Genomic DNA, 14,908 nt, shown 5'->3' on the forward strand with positions numbered 1-14,908 from the left:
ATGACAGAGGATAAGATGGATGGATGGGATCAATTGGGCATTGAGTACGAAGGTAATATCTGTTGAACAAGGAAGGAGGAAGCCACAATATAGAGGTGAGTTGAGAATGGCTGTGTATAGATGATACTGTGATGCATGGAAGGGAGGGGTAGAGGATGGGGGTGGTTAGGGAGTGGTTATGTATGAATGATATTTTGATGCAGACCAACATGATTTCTACCAGTCTTCTCTTCTTTCTGCATGAGGGGATGGAGAAGGGTGTTGCTGATAAGAGATGTGGCCTTGCTGTGGATGTGCTGTGTCTTGCTACATTGCTTCTGGCCCAGGGCAGTGGGCAGGATATATGGATGACCCATCATCCATGAGGAGCTGAGATGAGAGGGAGGAAAGGGTGGTGGATGGGAGTAGAATGGGTAGGAGCGGATATTTGCCTTTTGACTTGGTTACCTCCCTTATATTTGGAAAAAAGCCTTTGGTATATTGATAGAATCATTGCTGCAACATTTACTTTCCAAAATAATATGTCTTTTATGATCAATACCTACCTATGTAAGGCCTCATTAGCAGCTCTCATTTCTTCCTGATACTGTAAGAGTCTTTGTTCTAATTCTGCCTTCTGTCGTTCGACTTCTTCACGCAGCTGTTTCTCTCTTGCCAGTTTATCCTTCTCCACCTGAGCTCAGCATAACAAATAAAAAAAAATTGTAATGAAAGCAAGGAGATATAGCATTCAGTACTAATGGAAGTAATACAAATTTTTTTCTCAATATTTAATACCACATTTGACAAAAGCTTACCTGTCTTCTCATTTTTTCTTCGCGTGCTGCAGCTTTCATCTGCTGCACTTCTATTGTGTCTGGCTTTCTTCTTCGTTTGAACAAATCATGATTACCTATACTCAAGTCAAGGATAAGTTTGTTCATGCGGCTGTTCTTAGAGAAAACTACAAAGTTGGGCGAGCATTTATCGGTGGGTCGAATGGTGAACTTCTTATCATCAACAATCATATTTCGAATTTCAGACCAAGGAAAGCTTATCTTGGGTTCGAGCTTGTTTTCGTTTTCATAAACATTGAGGCCAAGGGCTGTCACACCTGGAAGACAATTTCAAATAACTAAAATAAGATTTAAGAGAAATTACCTGTCTGGGGTAAGATCACCTTTTCCTTGGTCTTCCCATTGCTCTCACTCTCATTATCACCATTTCATGTACCCTCCAAGGAAACTTACTGCCATCCACCTGTTTTCATATGGCCATAGTATCACAGAGCCTGTTCTACTCCACATTGCTCATGTCAACGGCAATGCAGCACAACACAGTGCTCCCACATCTGGGCTCAATAGCCAGAATTGCTTTACCCCCACAACATAAGACAAGCTTCCTCCTCATGCACTTGGAACAAAAAAGTAACTAAACAGACCAGAAAAACTTCCTTTTATGCCATGTCATCCATTTATCATCACAAACATCTACATACCACTAACATCCCAAGGATACATATTTCAACTACAACCACTCAACAAATTAAACCGCATAATAAGTGGAAACTACTATCCCCACTTCTTTGTATTTCCTCTACCCCCCTTCCTATGCCATTAACACATCTACATAACATTACTATTTTCTCCTCATTTTTCAACCATTCCATAATGATGTTAAAACAGTGTGACAGAAATAGGTCCACCAATCTCTCATCCTTAGATTTTTACTGCACTTATTCAGGAACCTGTTTATACACTGACAGATGCATACAGTAACTCAATGTTAATGTTGTTCACTGAACACTACAACTGTGAAATATCTAGAACTACTATTAACATACACATACATACATATACCAAAGGCTTTTTCCCCCTTACAAGGGAGGTAGCCAAAAAGAAAAAGGCATAAAAACCATTCCCACCCATTCCATCCCTAAATACACTCCACTCCCCTCCACCCTATACCCTCCCTCTTATCTTGGCACCTCCTGGATGATGGGTCATCCCTGTATCTTGTCCACTGCCCTGGGTCAGAGGCAGTGTCACAAGACACAGCACATCCACAGCAATGCCGCTTCATTAAATCAGTGACCCCCCCCTTCTCCGTCCACTCATGCAGAAAAGGAGAAGACAAGGAGAAATCCCTTCGGGCTGCATCAAATTTTTCTCACACATACTACTTCACCACCCATCCCCCTACCCATTCCACCTCATGCATCACAACATCATCCATATACAACCATTTTCCATTCACCCCTGTCTTCTGTCCTCTCCTGCCCTTCTTCAACAGACATTCCCCTCTTCCCCAAAGCCCCTTCCACCCCATCCATCCATCTCATCCTTAGTCACCCCCTCATGTTCAATACCTTCACATTTGCCTTACATACCTCTTTTACTAGCCTTTCTTCACTCATTCTTTCCATGTGTCCAAACCATCCCAATACTCTTTCATCAACCCTATGTCCCAACTCCCTTACCACCCCTGTTCTCCTCCTCACCTCATTTCTCACTCTATCCAGCATAGTAATCCCTATCATACTTCTCAGACACCTCATCTCAAACACATTTAAACTCCTTCATACAATCTCCTCTTAGCCTCCATTCCCAAATGTCTATTCCTCATTACACTTTTTAATCCACCAAGCCATTTACTCGCTTCTCTCAATCTACATTCTACCTCCACCTTCACTCCTCCCTTTCCTGCCAAATTCACACCCAAGTATCTAAAACTATCCACTTCCTCCAGTCGCTCTCCCTTTATGCTCACTTCCAGTCTGCTGCCACTTTCACCCCTTGTACATCTCATCACATTACTTTTACCCACATTTATGTTTAGCTTTCTTCTTTCACACACTCACCCAAACTCTGTCACCAACTTCTTCAATCCGTCCTCTGATCCTGCTACAAACGAAGTGTCGTCTGCAAACAACAGCAGGCTCACCTCCCACTTTTCTCCATTTACTTTAAACATCTCCAATCCCTGACCCACCACATTTGCATGTACCTCTCAAACCACCCCATCCATGTATGTATAAGTTGAAAAGCCAGGGCAACATAACACATCCCTGACGAAGTCCCACCTTTACCTCAAACCATTCAGTCTCTCCATTTCTAATCCTGAGACATGCTCTACTACTCTCGTTAAACTCTTGACAGCTCCTAGAAGCTTTCCTCCTATCCTGTATATCTGCAAAACCTCCCACAGTGCCTCCTGTCTACCCTGTCATAAGCCTTTTCCAGATACATAAGCCCAAAAAACATCCTTACCTTTTCCTATAGCTTTCTCACATATCTGTCTTACCACAAAGATCTGATCTATGCAACCTCTACCCGTCCTAAATCCACACTGTTCTTTGCCAATTACTCCCTCTGTTCCTCTCCTAATCCTCTCAATCAAGATCCTTCCATAAGCCTTCCCAACTACACTTAATAAGCTAATCCTGCTGAAACTACTACACTCACACTTGTCCCCTTTTCCCTTGTAAAGTAGAACTATACAGGCACTCCTCCAGTCCTCCGGCACTCTACCCTCTCTTAAACAAACATTAAATAACCTCACCAGCCAGTCCACCATCACTGTACCTCCTTTTATTAGACATTCTGCATGGCATCCATCCAGACCAGGTGCCTTACCTGCTCTCATCATCTTAACAACTGCTTTCACTTCATCCTTCCTTATTTCTCCTCCATTTTCCTCACTCATCACAATCATTTTCTTAGCACTTCCCACTGCAACTATCTTTCCCTCCCTATACTCCTTCACATTTAGCAACTCCCTAAAATATTCTGCCCATCTTCCCCTTACTGCCTTCTCTTCCATTATCATCTCTCCATCTGCACCTTTTACCTTTTCTTCTCTACTTGATTCACCTCCTCTTCCTCTCTTATTTTCTTTCCAAAACATCTTTTTATTACTCTCAAAATTTCCTATCAAACTCTTACCCCATTTCACATCTGCTCTCCTCTTTGCCTCCTTTACCTTTTGCTTTACTTCTCTTCTCTTTTCTTTGTACCTCTCATATGATTCCCTTGTCCTATTTTGTAACCAATCTGTGAAAGCTCGCTTCTTCTCTTCTACAACCTTCTTTGTTTCCTCATCCCACCATTCACTGCCCTTCTATTTTCTCCCGTCCTTCTTGTTCCACACACCATCTTTGCACACCTTATGACTCCCTCCTTGAACCATCCCCATTCCTCCTCCACTTCTAGCTCTACTCTATCCTTCACTCCCTCCCATTCCTCTCAGCCACTTCTTGTGCTCCTTCTCCTTTTCCTTTAAAGAGTTCACTCTAAGCACCTCCCTACCTTTTGTCCTTTTCCTCTTTCTCCATCTATCCTCCACTCTCAACTTACCTACCACCAAAAAATGATCTGATATTCCCCCACTCTCTCCCCTTAGAACATGTACATCCTTAACTCTTCCTATTATACTCCTATCTACCACTACATAGTCCATTAATGCTCTATCTACCACCCTTCCATCCATCATCCTCTCCCATGTGTACTTATGCTTGACTTTCTTCTGAAACACTGTATTTGCTATCATCAACTCTCTTTCTAGACACTCTCCACTACGATTCTTTCCTGGAACTCCACATTTCCCAACCACTCTGTCAATTGGTTCATTTCCTACCCTAGCATTAAGGTCTCCCAATACTACTACATTGATGTTCCTCCCTAACCCCTCTATGCACTCATTTAAATCTATCCAAAAAGCCTCCCTTTCTTCTACACTTACTACCAGGCCCATATGCACTTACAAAAACCCACATCTCCTTTCCCAGTTTCACCTTCATCCACATTATCCTTGAGGAAACCTCCTTCCACTCCACTACACGTTTACCTCTCTCTTCACTAACTAGTATAGCCACCCCTTCTCTCCCTCACCCTCTCTTCACTTTTGAGAACCTCCCAATTACACTCCCAAACTCACACTCGCCCTTCCCTCTCAACTTAGTTTCACTCAAAGCCAACACATCCATCTTTCTTCTCACAAACATACTACCTATCTCTTCCATTTTACTATCATCTGTACCACATCCATGCACTATTAACATACCAAGCCATAATTCAGTTTGTTTCTTGTTTGTGATCTTAAAGTAGTTGACGCCATACATTCCAAGGTCCTGAGCAATCTTGAGGTATTCCATTTCAGCCTCATCTCGGGTCATCCCTCTGTGGTCCTCATACCAAATGCGAATCCTCTCCTCCCACATCTCAGGGGTCATCTGGTACTGGCTGTAGGATGGATACACTATATTAAGCACTTTAACTCCAGGATTCAATGAAGGCTACAGTGTCACTCATTTTCCAAATAATCTCATGAAAAAAAAGTACTGGAGTACAAGTTCATTGGGAGATAAAGAAAACTTGTTAATAAAAAAATAAAATAAAATAAAATAATTAAATACTGCAAGTCATTTTGCAAACAAAAGAAGGCTTTAAATGGCAGGTAAGCTTATATAAGCTGCTCTGGAAACTAAAGAAAGAAAGAGGTAATATGTAAATGGGATGGCCTTTATACCTGATGACACGTTGAGGAAGGAGTTCTTCCATGGAGAGCATACCCAACTGATATGTGGCAGGATTGTAGTCTCCATACTTTGCTTGCACTGCATAAGAGGCAAGCAATACTGACATCTCAGGTGGGCAATATATGTCCATGTTCAATATACTCTGTTTCACCTGTGTATAACATGAAAAATAGTTAATGATACAATTCAAATTCAAATACCAGCTAAACACAGCCATTTACTCTTATATAGTGAAAGAAACTTATTAAAAAATTCCTAGTACATACATACATATACCAAAGGCTTTTTCCCCCTTACAAGGGAGATAGCCAAAAATCAAAGGCATAAAAACCATTCCCACCCATTCCATCCCTAATACACTCCACTTCCCTCCACCCTCTGCCCCTCTTATCTTGGCACCTCCTGGATGATGGGTCATCCCTGCATCTTGTCCACTGCCCTGGGTCACAAGCAGTGTCACAAGACACAGTACATCCACAGCAAGGCTGCTTCATTAAATCGGCGACCCCCCCCCTCCATCCCCTCATGCAGAAAAGGAGAAGACAGGGAATTCCTAGTAACAGATGCAAATGACTATGACTCTCCCCTTATATGGAAGGTGGACAAGTCAATAATCTATCACCTTTCACAACTTAGCACCTTGGTAAACAAGGTCTGGACAGCCCCCTCCACACTATTCTATCTATACAGGAGTCCCTCAAATAACGCGGATTCGAATAACACGGATTTTATTTCAAAACCATCTCAAATGTAGAGAACCATTTTAAAATTCGTGCTAAGTCGGGCATGCATACACACACACGCGGCAACATCGCAAACATTTGTGGTGACTTTCTATTTTACCATATACAGTCGATCCTCATATAACGCGGTCATTATGTACACTGGGAACTGCTCAAACAAGGGTGTGGGGCGAGGGGATAGCCGTGGGTGGCTGCCTGCGGTTACGTGTCAACCTCCGGGTACTGATGCAGGAGGGAGGGAGGGGAGGAGAGGGGAAGTAGGGGGTGGTAGGGGGGTAGCCAACAAGCTTTAGCTTGTCGTTTCCACCACCTGCGCTGTGCTATCGTGAAATTTTACTGCCCTAACCTGTTGAAGTGTAATGTTTCTTTCGTTTGGAACACAACTAATAAGTCTGATAATGACTGCGCTTCTCATGTCTTAATTTCTCTTATGAGGTTCTTGTTGTTACTGGCGGTGGTGGTTTGGGAGACCAAAAACAGACATATACATGCTTACACACGTGGAGACACGCACACGTAGACACATGTTAGACAACCAGTGTATGTTGTGAATGCACGTGCGTGTACACACAAATATGAACACAGACACACGCACGTACATGCTTACTTGTACATGTGAACACAGACACACACACACACACACACTTTTGTCGGATGGACGGCGAGGATTAGAGTTCTGAAGAAAAAGTTAAATTTTCGTGGACCTCAACGCAAAGGAAGTACCTATTGTATTTACATTGAAGGGGATAACTCGTGGTGTTGTGGGAAAGTGAGGAAAAAGGAGAAGGGGAGGGATTACTGAGGGAAATGGAAGAAAATGAGGAAGGGGAGGACTTGGTCCAAGAGGCCAGACGTCTTGTAAACAAACGAAGGACCGATGATTCTCGTGATGGGATTAACGAAATTGTAAAGATTAGAAATATAGATAAGAGCAGCACAATGGAAGGTGAGGATAACAATTTCCAGGGATTTAATAAGGGTGGGGGGGATACCAACCTCCCCCAATTGACAAGACTAGAGGAGAAACTTGATAAGATGATCGAACATTGGGAAGACAGGTTCGGTAACGTAACCAACATTGCGCAGAGTTGAAAAGTAGGAAGAACTAGAGAAGGTGAACAAAAATTTAACTAATGAAATAGAAGAATTAAAAAGACAGTTAAAAGAAGTAAAAGAGGAGAATGAGGAATTAAAGAGGAATAATAAAGACAATAAAGAGGCCATAGCAAAAAGAAGCTCAGGGTTGGAAAAAAATCCAAGAAAACAGTAAAGTTGCATTTACTGACATAATTAAACAGCAAATGAAAGAACAAACTGAAGACTCAGTTATCAAAGTGATGAGACAGAAGGAGAATATAGTAAGAGACTTAGCAGATAAAAAGAAATGTATAATTATATTAGGAATGGAAGAGAAACATAACCCAGATAGAACTTCAAGAATCAGTGAGGAAAAAGAAAAAGTAAGCAGCTTACTAGAATTAGTTCAAGAAGATGAACCTGAAATAATGAAACAAATTGAAGAGATGTTTAGGCTCGGAAAATATAGTACAGATAAGACCAGACCAATTAAGATTAAATTCAGGTCACAAACAACAGCAGAGAATATCTTAGCAAAAACAGGGAAGCTAGCAGCAAGTGAACAATATAAAAAGGTATGGATAAAAAGAGAAATGAATAAAGAGGAAAGAGAGGAAGAAAAAAGGAAAAGGAAAGAAGCTAAAGAAAAAAACGAGACCATTACGGAGTCAGAAAAACAAGAATTCTACTGGAGAGTAGTGAATATGAAATTGAGGAAATGGACCATAACAGAGAAACAAAAAAGAAACAGAGAATACAATGGAAATAACAGAAAGTTTAGAGTGTCCTACACAAATATAGATGGATTAATAACAGGACTGAATGAACTGAACGAGTATCTGAAGGAAAAAGAACCAGACACAATGGGAATTGTAGAGACAAAATTAAAAGGTCCACTACCACCCAACAGCATAGGACACAATACATATAATTATTGGATTAGAAACAGAGAGATAAAACAAGGGGGTGGAGTTATGTTCCTGACTAAGAAGGATATAAACGTGAGGAGTGTCACATATGGAAAGAATAGAGTAGAGATGATTATGATAGAAGTAGAAGACAGAGATAAGAAGAGCAAAAAGTTTGTAATAAACTACGTGCCCCCAAAAACAGCCTCGTGGAAAGAAAGTGAACATAAAAGTATGTTAGAAGACACAAGAATAACATTAAACAAGATAATGGAAGATGGAGGAAGAATAGTTATGATGGGCGACTTTAATTGCAAAGAAATCTGCTGGGAAGAGATGACAGTAAAGGGTGGAGAAGACTCATGGGGAAATGTTCTACTTGAGATGATTATTGACCACACAATGACACAATGGATTCAGGAGAACACTAGGTATAGAAATGAAGAAGAACCATTGAGACTAGACCTAATAATCACATCAGAACCTCAAATAGTGGAAAAGATAGAATACCAGGCACCAATAAGTAAAAGTGACCACATATTGATAGAACTAGAACTAAATGAGAAAAAATACATGAAAAGAAATGAACAATATTGAAAAGGAAGATTGATGTATGAAAAAACAAATTTTGATAAAATAAGAGAATTCTTTCAAAATGAAAACTGGGAAAGAATACACAAAGAAGATACAACAGTAGAAGAGAAATGGAATATTTTGACAAAAATTTATAAAAGGAGTGGAAAAGTATATCCCAAGACAAAAACAAGAAAAAGAATATGTAAAGTGCTACAACAAAAGATGTAGGGAGTTAAAAGACAAAAGAGACAAAGCTTGGACCAAACTGAAGAAAGACAAAAGACCTGAAAAATGGAAAATATATACTTGTTATAGAAATGAATATGTACAAGCGTGCAGAGAGGAAAAGAGAAAATATGAAAAAGATGTCATAGAAAAATATAAAGATCAACCAAAACTATTCTACAGATTTGTAAACAACAAACTGAAAAACAAACAAGACTTGGAGAAATTAAGACAAGGAGGAGTTGAATACACAGAAGTAATAGAAATGGCGGAAATTATGAACAGGCATTTAAAATCAGTGTTTACAAGGGAGAATATACAACCCGAAGAGATCGAATGGAAGGAGAAAGTCCCCCCCTATGAAAGAAATAGAAGTAACAAAGAATGAAATAATGAAACACTTGAGTAATCTTGATGTTAGAAAATTGCATGGACCAGATGAAATAGCAAACTGGATTTTGAAAGAATGCAGAAATGAACTGGCAGACAAAATACATAGCATAATAAATAGTTCCTTGAAAGAAGGAAAAGTTCCAAAAGATTGGAAAAAAGCAAATATAGTACCTATATATAAAGAAGACCCTACCAACTATAGACCAGTCTCTCTAACAAGTACAATAGCAAAAATTTGTGAAAGAATTATCAAAAGTAAATGGGAAAAATATTTAGAAGAAAAAAACAGCGTGCTAAATTCAAGGCAATTTGGATTCAGACAAGGACGATCATGCGTCACTAATTTAATATGTTTCTATTCAAGGCTAATAGATATAATACAAGAAAGAGATGGATGGGCTGATTGTGCATTTCTAGACCTAAAAAAAGCTTTTGACAAAGTACCACATAAGAAGTTGCTTAAGAAATTAGAAACTGAAGGAGGAATACAGGGAAAACTGCTTAAATGGATGGAAGACTTTTTGCAAGAAAGAAAAATGAGAGTAGTGGTGATAGGCAAACACTCAAAATGGGATGACGTAATAAGCGGTGTTCCACAAGGAACAGTTCTGGCCCCAATAATGTTTGCTATATATATTAATGATATGGATGAAGAAATTGAAAGTTATATGAGCTTCTTTGCAGATGATCCAAAACTATTAAAAAAAAGTGAACACGGAAGAAGATTGTGAGTCACTACAGAGTGATCTAAATAAAGTATGGGTATGGAGTAGGAAGTGGGAGATGGAGTTCAACACTAAAAAGTGTAGTATAATGGAATTTGGAAAAAGCAAAAACAGAATAACAGGATCATATAAATTGGGAGAAGAAGGAATAAAAAAAAGTAGAAAATGAGAAGGACCTGGGAGTCATTGTTATGAATAATATGTCACCTGAGAAACATATAAATAAGATTTTTTGAGAAACTTATAATTTAATAAGAACAATCAGTGGCATTTACATACCTGGATGAAGAAATGGTGAAGAAAATTCTAATCACTCTGATAAGACCAAGATTGGAATATGCAGCAACGATGTGGTCACCAAGTACAAAAAAATGTATAAAAAAACTTGAAAGAATACAAAGAGCAATTACAAAATTGGCACCAACACTCTCAAAACTATCATATGAAGAGAGACTAGCAAAACTTGAACTACAGACACTAGAGCAAAGAAGAGAGAGAGGAGATTTGATAGCTATTTACAGAATCATGAAAGGCATAGAAATTACTGATAGAGAGAATCTGATAAAATGGGATGATAGAAATACAACAGGGCACGGAAAGAAAATCAAGAAAGACAGCTATAGAAGAGATCTGAAAAAGAACAGCTTTCCTCAGAGTGATAGACAGTTGGAACAAGTTAGATGAGAAAGTGGTGTGTGCAAAAACAATACATGAATTTAAAAATAGTTTAGATAAAATGAGATATGAAGACGGGACACCACGAACATAGCTCCTCTTCCCGTAAAATACAACTAGGTAGATACACACACCACACACACATACATACGCCACATACACACACACACACTTCAACGAATGGACGGCTTAGAAGACGTTCTGAAGAAAAGTGAAGTCTGTGGATCCCAACGCAAAGAGAAGTGCCTAGTGTTTTTGCAGGGTGGGGGGGAAATTGCTCGTGGAGTAGTGGGAACGTAGGGAAAGAGGAAAAGGGGAGGGATTACTGAGGGAAATGGAAGGAAATGAGGAGGGAGTAGACTTTGACCAGCCAGACAAGCGGAAGGTAAACAAAAGACTTAGCGAGGATCAAATGTCTAATAAAAATGTAAAGATTAGAAGTATAGAGAGGAGCAATACAGAAGAAAGTGATGAGAATATTTTCCAGGGTTTTAAAGTGGGTGGGGGGGAAACAACCCCCCCCCCCCCCCCCCCGACTGATAAGACTAGAGGAGAGAGTTGATAAGGTGATCGAGGACTTGGAGCGTAAGTTAGGTAACGTAGACTCCATTTTTCAAAGAATTGAAAGGTTGGAACAACTAGAGAAGGCTAACAGAAACTTAACTGAAGAAATAGAGGACCTAAAAAGACAGTTAGGAAATGTAAAGGAGGAGAATGAGAAATTGAAGAAGAATAGTAATGAAAACAGAGAGAAACTAGCTACAGAAGCTAAAAATTGGAGAATAACTCAAGAAGGGAATAAGGTTTCATTCACTGACATAGTCAAACAGCAATTGAAAGAACATAATGAAGACTCAGTTATTAAAGTGATGAGACAGAAGGAGAATATAGTAAGAGAATTAGCTGACAAAAAGAAATGTATAATTATATTAGGAATGGAAGAGAAACATAACCCAGATAGAACTGCAAGAATCAAGGAGGAAAATGAAAGAGTAAGCAGTTTATTAAAATTAGTCCAGGAAGATGAACCAGAAATTATAAAGGAAATTGAGGAAAAATTCAGACTCGGAAAATATAGTACAGATAAGACCAGACCAATTAAGATTAAATTCAGGTCACAAACAACAGCAGAGAAAATTCTATCCAAGACAGGGAAACTAGCAACAAATGATCAATATAAAAAGGTATGGATAAAAAGAGAAATGAATAAGGAGGAAAGAGAGGCAGAAAAGCAGAAAAGAATTGAAGCTAAGGCAAAAAACGAGGAAAGAACGGAGTCAGAGAAAGAGAGATTCTATTGGAGAGTAGTGAACATGAAAATAAAGCAGTTCGACATACTAAAGAAAAACATAAGGGAAACAGAGAATACAATGGAAGTGGCAGAAAACTAAGAGTGTCTTACACAAATATAGATGGATTGATAACAGGATTGAATGAACTGAATGATTATTTGAAAGAAAAAGAACCGGACATAATGGGAATTGTAGAAACAAAATTAAAAGGCCCACTACCACCCAACAGTGTAGGACATGATACATACAATTATTGGATTAGAAACAGAGAGAAAAAACAAGGGGGTGGAGTTATGTTCCTGACTAAGAAGGATATAAACGTGAAAGGTGTCATATATGGAAAGAATACAGTAGAGATGATTATGATAGAAGTGGAAGACCGAGATAAGAAGAGCAGAAAATTTGTGATCAATTATGTGCCTCCGAAAACAGCCTCATGGGAGGAGAGTGAACATAAAAGTATGTTAGAGGACACAAAGATAGCATTAACTAAAATAATGGAAGACGGAGGAAGAATAGTTATGATGGGCGACTTTAATTGCAAAGAAATCTGCTGGGAAGAAATGACAGTAAAGAGTGGTGATGACTCATGGGGAAATGCTCTACTTGAGATGATTACTGACCATTCAATGACACAATGGATACAAGAGAACACTAGGTATAGAAATGAAGAAGAACCATCGAGGCTAGACTTAATAATTACATCTGAACCTAGAATAGTGGACAGGATTGAATATAAAACACCAATAGGTAAAAGTGACCACATATTGATTGAACTGGAACTTAATGAAGAAAAATATATGAAAAGAAATGAACAATATAGAAAAGGAAGAATGATGTATGAAAAAACAAACTTTGATAAAATAAGAGAATTCTTCCAACAAGAAAACTGGGAAGAAATATACAAAGAAGAAACAACAGTGGAAGAGAAATGGAATATTTTGACAAAAATTTACAAAAAAGGAGTGGAAAAGTATGTCCCAAGACAAAAACAAGAAAAAGAATATGTAAAATGCTGGTACAACAAAAGTTGTAGGGAGTTAAAGGACAAAAGAGACAAAGCCTGGAACAGATGGAAAAAAGACAGAAGACCTGAAAAATGGAAAATATATACTGGTTATAGAAATGAATATGTACAAAAGTGCAGAGAGGAAAAAAGAAAATATGAAAAAGATGTTATAGAAAAGTGTAAAGATCAACCAAAACTATTCTACAGATTTGTAAACAATAAACTGAAAAACAAACAAGACTTAGAGAAATTAAGACAAGGAGGAGTTGAATACACTGAGGAAATGGAAATGGCAGAAATTATGAACAAACATTTTAAATCAGTGTTTACAAGGGAAAATATACAACCTGAAGAGATTGAGTGGAAGGAAAAAGTCCCCCCTATGGAAGAAATAGAAGTAACAAAGAATGAAATATTGACACACTTGGGTAATTTTGATGTCAGAAAATCGCATGGGCCAGATGAAATAGCAAACTGGATTCTGAAAGAATGCAGGAATGAACTGGCAGACAAAATACATAGCATAATAAGCAGTTCCTTAAAAGAAGGAAAAGTTCCAGAAGATTGGAAAAAAGCAAATATAGTACCTATATATAAAGGAGGAAATAAAGAAGAACCTACCAACTATAGACCAGTCTCTCTAACAAGTACAATAGCAAAAATATGTGAAAGAATTATCAAAAGTAGATGGGTAAAATACTTGGAAAAAAACAACGTACTAAATCCAAGGCAATTTGGATTCAGACAAGGACGATCATGCGTCACCAATTTAATATGTTTCTATTCAAGGCTAATAGATATAATACAAGAAAGAGATGGATGGGCTGATTGTGCATTTCTAGACCTAAAAAAAGCTTTTGACAAAGTACCACATAAGAAGTTGCTTAAGAAATTAGAATATGAAGGAGGAATACAAGGTAAATTGCTAAATTGGATGGAAGACTTTTTGCAAGAAAGAAAAATGAGAGTAGTGATAAGAGATCAGCACTCAAAATGGAATGAAGTAATAAGCGGTGTCCCGCAGGGAACAGTTCTGGCCCCAATAATGTTTGCTATATATATTAATGATATGGATGAAGGAATTGAAAGCTATATGAGCTTCTTTGCAGATGATGCAAAATTACTGAAAAGAGTGAAAACTGAAGAAGATTGTGAATCACTACAGAGAGATCTAAATAAAGTACAAGAATGGAGTAGGAAGTGGGAGATGGAGTTCAATACAAAAAAGTGTAGTATAATGGAATTTGGAAAAAGCAAAAACAGAATAACAGGATCATATAATTTGGGAAAAGAAGGAATAAAAAAAGTAGAAAATGAGAAGGACCTGGGAGTCATTGTTATGAATAATATGTCACCTGAGAAACATATAAATAAGATTTTTGGAGAAACTTATAATTTAATAAGAACAATCAAAGTGGCATTTACATACCTGGATGAAGAAATGGTGAGGAAAATCCTAATCACCCTGATAAGACCAAGATTGGAATATGCAGCAACGATATGGTCACCAAGTACAAAAAAATGTATAAAAAAACTTGAAAGAATACAAAGAGCAATTACAAAACTGGCACCAACACTCTCAAAACTATCATATGAAGAGAGACTACAAAAACTTAAACTACAGACACTAGAGCAAAGAAGAGAGAGAGGAGATTTGATAGCTATTTACAGAATCATGAAAGGCATAGAAATTACTGATAGAGAGAATCTGATAAAATGGGATGACAGAAATACAAGAGGACACGGAAAGAAAATAAAAAAAGACAGCTA

At 38.3% G+C, this 14,908-nt stretch overlaps 1 protein-coding gene across 1 annotated transcript in view; it reads right to left on the minus strand.

The window, feature by feature from the left end:
- Window positions 1-14,908, minus strand: part of Mer (ezrin/radixin/moesin family protein merlin) — a 54,972-nt gene that overhangs the window by 23,914 nt on the left and 16,150 nt on the right. The window contains exons 4-7 of the mRNA XM_076186643.1: window positions 5,506-5,666; window positions 5,041-5,219; window positions 798-1,093; window positions 546-673 (exon numbers count right to left, since the gene is read on the minus strand). Of these exons, the coding sequence (XP_076042758.1) occupies window positions 546-673; window positions 798-1,093; window positions 5,041-5,219; window positions 5,506-5,666 (764 nt within the window). The remainder of the gene's footprint in view (window positions 1-545; window positions 674-797; window positions 1,094-5,040; window positions 5,220-5,505; window positions 5,667-14,908) is intronic.

Source organism: Oratosquilla oratoria, chromosome 6 (assembly GCF_046742065.1).
Source record: "Oratosquilla oratoria isolate Oo_2021 chromosome 6, ASM4674206v1, whole genome shotgun sequence".
NCBI lineage: Eukaryota > Metazoa > Arthropoda > Malacostraca > Stomatopoda > Squillidae > Oratosquilla > Oratosquilla oratoria.